Raw genomic sequence first — 10,530 nt, 5'->3', positions numbered from 1 at the left:
TGGAAGTGAGTGGTCAGTTTCACGCAATGACCGCTTTAGCCTCAGGGGAAGTTCCACCAATACCCACTTGATGGGAAGCTGGTTGGGCCCTAGAGCCCGTCTGGAAGCTGTAGAGTAAAGAAAAATTTATTTTCCTTGTCGGGAATTGAACTCTGGCCGTACAGAATGTAGATAGTGTTGATGCAGTTGATAGAGGCAAAAGTTCAGCTTCACGCTCTGTTCGCGATACCTCCGGTAATCCCCTGCCTCAGTATCTTTTGAATAGGAGGTATGGTACACCTCATACCCGGTCGCAGAGAATGGCAGTTAGGGGAGGTGAGTGAATTAAAATTATTTGCGAATGACGACCATTGCGCACAAAGAGACAGACGTTTCAGAGGACTCAGAGAGTGTGGAGACGGACATTTGCTCATACCTGTAGTAAACTCCTTTGTGCTCAGTAAAAGGAGGTTGAAATGTACTAGAATCATCTGTTTTCGAGAGAAAAAAAATAAATTTAAACAAATTCTTATAACTGGGGTGTTTAAACGAACGTAATGGAATTAAGGATTTGAGGTGACCCCACCCAGCTCGATGGTATAGCGGTAATATTCCAGGCTCGTATGCGGGAGGCTCTCGGTTCGAATTCAAACGGAATACTCGTACCCCTTGTCCTGACTGATGTCTTCTGTGGGTTTCCTCAGTCCTTCCAGGCAAGTCCGGGACAGTACCTATAGCAGGCCATGACCGTTTCATTCTAGTTCTTTCCCAGTTTATACGTTTTTTATTCGTCCATTCGATAGTATGCAGTCTAGCTACTAAAAGTGCAAGGTGACCCACAAACTGGATCACTGCTACGTGATAAGGTAGTTCCGAGAATTTCTGCTAACCTCTCAGCCGTTTTTATTAAAGCACATTCAGCCTCCTATCCAATGGGTCCCGGGGGCTCTTTCACAGGGAGTAAAGCGGCAGGTGCGTGAAGCTGACCACTCCCAGTTAGTGCCGAGGTCAAGAAAGGTGGAGCTATACCTCCACTCCCTCATATATATTCATGGCATTTTCTTTTCCATTGGCACTACAGCCCTCATTTGGGCCTAGGCCTACCTCCATGAAACTCTCCGTTTCACTTCGGTTTACTAGATCTTACACATACGGTAGGACTCCTTGGGCGAGTGATCAGCTCGTCGCAAGGCCTCTACCTGTAGACAAACACAGAAAAACGCACACAAACATCTATGCCCTGAGTGGGATTCGAACCCACGATCCCGGCTTCCAAGCGAGCGAAGACAGTGCATGCCTTAGACCGCTCGGCTACCGTGACCGGCAATGTATAAGAATAATATATAAGAATTCAGTTCGTACCTCACAGGAAACAGATCCGAACCCACGATCCCGGCTTCCGAGTGAGCGAAGACAGTGCATGCCTTAGACCGCTCGGCTACCGTGACCGGCATATTCATGGCATAGTGCTATATTAAATAATGATAGAGACAAATTTACCTTATACTTGTGTAAACCTAGTTTAGCGTACGTAATCTAACGCTTATTCGTTTTTGTCGCTACCGCGCAGGCTTATGTGAAGGAATTCAAAGTTAAGCGAAGAGCAAAAAATTGAGTTTCATTTTGAAAAAAAAAAAAAAAAGATCATGAATAAACGAATAAGTGGAAATCACGAAAACTTTTTTATTTATTGCTAAGTCTGTAAAATATTAGAAGTTTTCGCGGCAGTAAAGGTTTATATTGTTTTCTGGGTTAGGACACCGTTTTGTCTTGTGATTACCAACATTTCGGGGGAACCTGTTGCTACCATTCTTCATCTTCACTTGTCACCCGTAGAAGGAGACACCAGGTTCATTCAAATAGTTAGTAACCACCTACCAGACTACACGGTCTCTTAATCAAAATATTATAATAAAAAAAACTCCGTGGTTTTAGTCCGCAAGCGAACTATACCGACTGAACGACCGCTGCTTGTCGGCGAAGTTTCGCATAGTGGGGGTGGAGTCAAACTGGGTCCACTCGCCACGGCGGCCACTGAGTGGCCTATTGTACCTGCCGCGGGTGACTATGATGATGGAGAATTTGTTGGTATGAAGATTGGCAGGGGAAACTGAAGTACTCGGAGAAAACTTACCCCAGCGCCGCTTTGTCCACCACAAATCCCACTTGACCAAACCAGGGTTTGAACCCGGGCCGCCACGATGGGAAACCAGCGACTAACCGCTCGAGCTATGCCGCGGCCTGTCGGCGAACTTAGTGCCAACAATATGAATTATTAATATGTTTAATAATTATTATAAATAAAAATCCACATTGCTCTTATAGCATCTCTTACTATCCACTTATTCCATCTAGACAACCGGCTGCTAACAATACGTTTCACAGTAGTGCAGCTAGGCAACCTGGCGAACTGTTGTCTTGGTTAATTTCGCAGATGGCAGAAGTAGAACGCTCATAACCTAACTGGGCACCTTGTTGGGCGAGATATATTTGGTCTTGTTTATTCGGTTTAATCAAGGTTTTCTATGTTTCAAACGCAATTAAATTCGCATCAGAAAGTAGGGTAGTAGTTAAATATGTATCTCATTAATTTGTACTGTAATCGTTATTTCGCAAACAATAATTAATGATGTATGGTGTTTTCCTCTGTCTACATTAACATCACTGATGTTAAAGCTTTTGCTGTTAGTGTATAACTTTCGTGCTGCAATTTCCGAAGATCTTCCAGGGAAAACCAGACAACATGTACTAGATTGAGAGAACTCGCCACTTCTGGGGCTGGAAAAATTGTTTACATACACAACAAACAAACTACGTGGTTTTAGTCCGCAACCGAACTATACCGACCGAGCGACCGCCGCTTATCAACGAAGTTAGTGACAACTTTAGCGGATAGAAGGTGTCGCGCGGTCAGCGTAACGGATCCCTACGGCCGTTAATTTCGGTTCCCTAGACCGGAGCCGCTATTTCCTTGAAATAGCTTTTCAACTACCCTCAAGAGGCTGAATGGACCCCGTTCCAAACCCACTACTCAGAAAATCTTGTAGCGCCGGGACTCGAAGCCGGGACCTCTGGATCTGTAGCCAGGAACAATCTCATAATACTAGTAATTAAGATTTTCCCAGCAGATCCTTATATCTGTTACTGTCTCTTCTGTTACTGATATCCGAGGTCCATTTTCTGTATCTCACTTATTAAGGGCATCTTCCTTCTTCCTATGCACATGACAGCGGGAACCATGAATTACAGGACAGTAGTTCTAACGTAGGAATATGAAACATACCTTTGGTTTTGGCGGCCTCGTAGTCCGGCTTGCAGACCAGTTTCCTGTCCTCCATGAGGTAGAACTCGTCGCCTGTGTTGAGCTGCCGACTGCACATGACACACGCAAAGCACTGCAGATGGTACACGTTGTCTTGGGCGCGGCGCACCACCTGTGTGGGGGGGATCCCCTGCTCGCAGCCCGCACACTTTGTCCCGTACCGCCTGGAGCACCCACAGCACCACGCACCGCTCATTATTGCAAATCACCATTTCACAAACCGAACCTCTTTCAATTTAAGATGTCCTGGAATTCTTAATCTTTTAGGATCCGACCTCGCTTAGTGGGGGGTGGAGTCCAGCTGGGTCCACTCGGCACGGCGGCCGCTGATTGGCCTATTGTAGCCTGCCCCGGGTGATTATGATGATGGAGAATTTGGTGGAATGAAGATTGGCAGGGGAAACCGAAATACTCGGAGAAAACCCGCCTCACCGCCACTTTGTCCATCACAAATCCCACGTGACCAAACCCGGGATCGAACCCGGGCCGCCGCGGTGGGAGGCCAGCGACTAACCGCTTGAGCTATGGCGCGGCCTATCACATCACACTATATATTTCTCGTCACAGCCCATTATCGGCCATTGTTAGGACAAGTCAATAGGACTAGCTTATAAATGTCTTTGTAGGTGGTTACCAACGTTGTGATGGAGACTTCTACTTTCGTAATATTATATTTGAGCAGCCCGTTACATTCATGTATCGCTCTCTCATTCACTGCCGTCTTCAATGCAACTTAAAAATGTTCACAGTCTCTCTTTAACACAAAGGATATACGCCCAACTAATGAGAACACAGTACGAAGGGAGCAAAAACACGGACTCCACAAAAGGAAAATAACGCGGAATAGAGAGAGAGTTTCGTTCTCAGACAAACACATTTTAGGGTGAACAACAATGACGCAATAGCATGGAAATATAATGGTTTCAGATCTAGTGCAGGGTGACGGTTTCAAAAAGTGAAAAATTTCCTGAAGACGGCAAAGTAAGGCCGAAACATGTAGCAACTGATGTAATTTTAATGTTATTTTAAATTAAAGAGAGATTAAGTTGCATTAAAGACGGAGGTGAATGAGTGAGTTCTGCTTCCATCTTCAGGGTAGAATAAGTGTTTCCGTAGTACTACTTGAAGATGGAGATAAAGCAATCCTCAGAAGCTATGCAGACAGAATATTAACTACAGAATAAAGAAATTCCAAGAAATATCCTCACATCTTATCAGACAAATGTCTACAACTACAGCTTGTGTGCTTTATCAGTTTGTTAGGGTAAACTTCTGCCCCCACCCAAATGCGCACCATAACCTGGGAAGATGAAGGCATATTATCCCAATGTGTTCAGCCAGGGGCGGACATAGGGGCCAGTGACGGGTGCGTTCGCCTCAAGCATCCACAAAACAGAAATAGATTCCAAGGATTTTATTCAGACATGCGTGTCTCTAAAAATCACGAAAAATCGGTTTGTACTTGTAGTTATTAAAAGAAACGATGATGATGATGATGATAATAATAATAAAGGAACTCTCATAACGTAAATTTGTTTTTACTGGTAGAGACCTCCACTCTTTGATTGCACCGAGGCCTCCACAGCTGTAAATACGACATAAATTTTTTGCAATGTCAGTTTTTATTTTTTGTCCCAGAAAACACATTTCCCTGAAAATTTACATATTTCCAATTTTATCAGTCTATAAGGATTAAACTATGAAGAGATTATACGGAGGTACTGTCCGAGTTGTACTAATTCCGGAAACTCCCAGTAGATTTATATGAAATTTGGTATGAGATGTCCAAACGGGAAGCTTTAAGATTCTATTTTCCTTCAGACAGGTGCATCAGAACGACTACATTTTTAGGAGATCTGGCCCAAATTCTTACGAATATGGCCTTCTACGAAGTTTCACTTTGTGGATAATTTTGTCGCTGTGTTTCAATGCCAAAAGCACTTAATTGATTTGGAAGAAATTTGATATGCGAAGTAGTATGTACAAAATTATCAGATAAATTTAATTTTGATTCCGGTTGGTCCATTAGAAACTCATGCATTAATACAAGGAATCGACTCTTTTTTTATCCAATTTGTCCCTTTGTTTGTAGAGCATTACACTGTTAGCTTTTCTATATCCAACATATTGCTCTTCAAAGCGCAGCAGAAACTACGTACCCAACTTCACATTTAAAAGCTCTGAACTTTACCCATACAATGTATGTATGGTTTTTGGATGATTCTCAGAATAAACAGCAATTATTTCACTAACATCAACGATCAGTTGGTCTTTGTGATGGAGACCCATTCAGTTGTCAGACAAGTGGGAATTTAAGTTTAAATCATTACTTAGATGAACCTCATACTTCAAAGTTTCAAATGAATAAATGGGTTGGTCATGTATTTCTGCCGGTCACCATATTTAATTAAATTAAATGGTTCTGCATAAGAGGCCCTTATTACACGAATTTAGGTTTTGTTTCAAGTGGTCCATCAGACAACACTCCATTTCCCTAACGGAAAGTCTCTTATATTTAATTAAATAAACAAGGAATATAAAAATAATTCTTCAAATAAAGTCTTAAAATCGTTAAGGAAGTATCTTAACGCCATGTAGCACCAGGTACGTAAGATTTCATTTTGCAAAAAGAAAAGCGACACAATTCCAAACGAGCGAACAGAAACCTGAATGACAATACTGAAAAATACTTTTACTTTTACTATCAATATTTCATATANCTCCGAAACGTCGGTTAACACCACATATACACGGTGCCAAATCCCAGAAGACTGCTTTCTTCAATATTTCATATATTTCGTTTTTTTTAATTTTTAAATAATCCATGGAGGGAGATGCCTAGTTTGTCTTCTCTTGTAGGAAACTACACTATGTAAACCTTTAAGCACAATGGTAGTTATACAGTCGCGCAGTACGTGTGACTATCGAAGGGAGTTAGGTTGGAGAATAGATTTACTGACCACTTCGCAACTACAAACAATTACACCACTTGGTATTTCTGCAATTTACACTTCATTACAGCACACAGTCTAGTGTTCTCAGTCTATTACTAGACATATTCTGGTAACGAATTCGACAATGACTATCCCTCTGCCTCCGGCTCTGGTACTCTCTTCACAGACTCCCGTAAAGAATTGGATCTCAACAGACTAAGCTCCAAACTTCGTCTCGCTTATAACCTCTCAGCACGGACCACGTGGAAAACACAGCTCTTCCATTGTTGTGGTCCAACTGTTGCAGTATTAAGAATCTGCTGCCTAGCAACGGGAAAGTGTTTACAGAGCCGTTGCCCAGAAACGGCCCTGGTATATCCGCCTATCTCGCGGCCGTTGCATAGCAACGGCTCATACACGCTACAGTACGTACCACCAAAATAGATTTAACCAGTTGTTATTTGTAAAGAGAACGAGAGAGGACAGTAGACTAAAAATGAAACAGTTTCTCATCTTCTAAAATTATTGTCATGTTCTGCATTTGCATATGATCATATTTGTCATAATTTTCATTGTGCCCTAGGACCTTAATGAAGTAAAGTAAAAGTAAAGCTATCCCTGTACCAGGCCATGAAGGCCCATAGGGTTGTGAGACGTTGAGGGTCCCACACTATCTAGACAATCGGCTCGAAGATGGCGGTAAGGTTGTCAGCCTTACGCTGAGTTAGAGTTTGAATTAAAGCATTGTCTGTGAGGGAGTTTTTAGCTAGTAAACAAATACCTGTGCTGGAACACCCTCCCTATTCATCGGATCTAACCCCAAGTTCTTTCTTCTGTCCCGAAGATAAAGGAAATATTGAAAGGACGGCAGTTTGATGACATTGATGACATCAGGAGCAATGCGACGGCAGATCTGAAGGCCATTCCACAAAACCGGTTCCAAATTTGTTTTGAAGGGTGGCATTGGTGCATAGCTTCCTAAGCGGAGTACTCTGAAGGTGACCATAGTGATAGTCAGCAATGGATAAGTAGCTCTTTTATACAGCGATGTGTTCGAGAACTTCATTGTCAGACCATGTATGCACATACGAGTATGAAACACTCACATTAAATGAGTCATCATGTAGGACAGTGATTTGGAAAATGAAAATATTACACTTTTATCGTTGTTCACAGATTTTAAGATATGATCTAGCCAGTAAGGCAGAGACCTGTGCTCTATCGCTAACAGCAATGAGCGGAAGCACCAGTCCCTATTCTGAATGTATTTGGATTGAGGTTACATTTAATCCTATACCCTCGCTATTCGAAGATGTTCTTTGCTTATCTGTGGTGAATACTCACTTGAAGAAATCGTCCTTGCAGAAGACCTGACCGTTTCGAGCGAAACACTTGTCACTGAGCTGCCCACTACATTCGCTGCATTTAAGGCACTTCGCGTGCCACGTACGGTCCAACACCTTCAGGATGAAACGGTCCAGAATCAGCTCCTGACAGCCTCCACATTTTGGGATGCTGGCTGTAACATAGCAGACACAGGGTACACAATTTAAGATAGTGAGTTACATATCTTTCAGCATATTGAGGATCATGCGGTCCAGAATCGGCGTCTAGTACCTTCCACATTTTGGGATGCTGGCTGTAATGGTATTAGTACAATATAATACATCTCCAATCCCGCATATCATCCAGGAGCTTGACTACGAAGTTGTCCAAAATCAGCTCCTGAAGGTCTCCAAACTTAGGCTTGCTGCTTGCAATGAAACAACACATGTTGACACATTTCATATCTTACAAATCGTCCAGAATCGTGATGTTAAAGCGGTCAGGAATCAGATTCTGGTAGTATCCTCAGCTGGGGATGCTTTCTTCAAGAAAATAGCCTTACGTTAAAACATCCCATATAGCTATGTCGCATTGTTGCATGTCCTTCAGAGGATGACTCTTCTAACACAATATATATTTTGTACTAAGAACAATCATTTGGTTTTGCTACATGAGGAATGTTGGGGAAGTTGTCAGATTTGGTGTTTGTGATCAAGACCTGAGATGAATGGCAGTCTTATTCATAAAAGTAGCATTTCTCCTGCCTGTAGGACGTTAGACCTTATATGAGTGAGTTGCTCTTAGTGTCTGGGACTGCACAAAAACGTCTTGCGTTTTCATGAGTGCTTGTAGAATGTCCAAATACATTTCATCACTTCTAGCATCACGTTCCTCTCTTTGTGGAACAGATCTCCTCTGGGTAGGCTGACTTCACTGAACTCCAGTACTTAAAAGGTAAAAAGGAAAGCTACGCCTGTGACAGGCCGTGAAGGGCCATAGGGTTGTGAGACATCGAGGCTCCCACAGTTTCTCTAGAAAATGGCGATAAGGTTGTTAGCCTTACGCGTCGGCCGCCCTTTACCCCCTACCGAAGATTCCTGGCATTCATTTCTGATAGAGGCTGAGTCGAAACCAGGACTATAGTGCGGTTGGAAGGATTAGGTCAACAGAAAAAAATCCACCTCATCGGCACTCGAATCCGCGACCTTCTGGCTTGCAGTATACTGCCTCAAACAACTACGCTACCGCGTGAACTCCAGCACGTAGAATTTGTATACATTTTAATAACCTATTAAAGACCAGTGATTACTGTATGTACATATTGAAACTGTGCAGTCGCCCCACATAATGTTTTTGTGTACTTCTTATGGTCCTCACAGTAAGCAGCTGTTTTTCTCTAAACAAATTAACCAGTCGATCTTTGAGCAAAGACCCTCCGTCTTTATTTTAAGGAAATCAGGAATTTTTACATAGCATTAGAAGAAATCACTTCATTAAAGGATTGGTACAGTTAACTGTTAGTTGAAATTGAGTGTCAAATACAACCACGGAACAGGAAACTTATTCTGAATTTACTTAAAATTCATTCATTATGGGGGAGCTGTGTGTAAACCGAATGCAGTATTTTCACATTTACATCAACTTCGACAACAAAATCGGAGGCATAACTATAACGCCTTACAGTCTACTGACTGTGAATCGACGTTTCAGAAGAACGCACCTCCTCCAACTACAGGAAAGCAAGAAACAGAAGGAAGTAGCTAGCAAGCAACGGACTACACGTAAGTATAACCGGAAGTACAATTCTTCATAGCCACCTCAGTTAGGAAAACTTAAATCCTACCAGTTCCAATATGTTACATTTTCTACGCGATATGATATGCAGGCGTGAGGTAAAGCTCCATGCATTCTTAACGTCGGTACCAGGTTGAGGTGAGCCGCATATGCGTCATGTTCCGGCTACGATATTGTTGGAGAACAGAGACAAAGGCTATATGTCTTCGCTATATTTCTAATACTCGTACATTCAGACCGAGGATAATAATATTTGACGGCGAGGCAGAATACATTACCGCTTTTCCATCTTTGAGAATTCTTGCTGAAATATTTTCCTATGGCCATCTCTAACAGCACCCAATTTTGTTGGGAAAATTCGAGATGTGAGTTAAAGAAAAAAGAATTCTGCATCCCTTGAATATGTAGGCGTTGACAAGTCCTTCAACAAGTGACCTGTGATTTTCTGCCTTCAGACTTCCCAGGGAAGCTCTCATCACTACTTTCAATGCTCTTCAAACAGCTCTTCTAGCTTCACTTAAAGTTTCACCAGGATCAGGTCCAGGTTGACCGGCGAAATTTATATTTTGCACGGAATCGATAAATGTTGAAGTGGCCATTCTTTCGCGTGCTAGGCTGTCCTATCCACAGGGCAAACAACAAATTTCATGCAGCCGAGCTGTAACCAAGGCGAAGTACGGTAATTCTTAAGTCTTCAGAGATGTGACAAATATATTTATCATACTACGTATGTTACACTTGAAAGTGGCCTAGTGTGGGGGAGTCCCGGGGTTCGGAACAGACCAAAGTTTTATAAAATACAAATGGAATTAATAATATTTTTCGCTAATTATATATCGAGATGTAACATAAGTGGAAATTTAAAGGTAAAAAATTTCCGTGGCGTTCGTGGCATGCAGGAAGCAAGTGGTACTATATGAGGAAGGTGATGTCAACAAATTTGTATAGATCTGGTGGTAGGTGGGTAAGACATTGGCGAAGTATTGGGAAGGTACGGGGTTCGAGACCACGGTGTCTTTTTTCAATAGAAATTGAAAAGTGAATAATTAAATGCGATTTTTCTGCAGCTATAAACCAAGTCGTATGATATAAGGAAGATCGCAGTCATTTACTTTATACATGTTCTGGTGGCGTAGAGGTAGGGTACTGAAGTTGTAAACAGAAGGTTCGTGGTTC

At 42.3% G+C, this 10,530-nt stretch overlaps 1 protein-coding gene across 1 annotated transcript in view; it reads right to left on the bottom strand.

Moving 5' to 3' along the window:
• LOC111869450 (LIM/homeobox protein Lhx3) overlaps positions 1-10,530 on the bottom strand; it is a 137,254-nt gene that overhangs the window by 14,592 nt on the left and 112,132 nt on the right. Inside the window, exons 2-4 of the mRNA XM_033753472.1 lie at positions 7,579-7,753; positions 3,263-3,465; positions 416-470 (exon numbers count right to left, since the gene is read on the bottom strand). Of these exons, the coding sequence (XP_033609363.1) occupies positions 416-470; positions 3,263-3,465; positions 7,579-7,753 (433 nt within the window). The remainder of the gene's footprint in view (positions 1-415; positions 471-3,262; positions 3,466-7,578; positions 7,754-10,530) is intronic.

The sequence above is a fragment of the Cryptotermes secundus genome, unplaced genomic scaffold, assembly GCF_002891405.2.
Source record: "Cryptotermes secundus unplaced genomic scaffold, Csec_1.0 scaffold689, whole genome shotgun sequence".
Classification (NCBI taxonomy): domain Eukaryota; kingdom Metazoa; phylum Arthropoda; class Insecta; order Blattodea; family Kalotermitidae; genus Cryptotermes; species Cryptotermes secundus.
The sequence above is the reverse complement of the archived record's forward strand: the minus strand, read 5'-3'. Positions and strand labels throughout refer to the sequence as shown.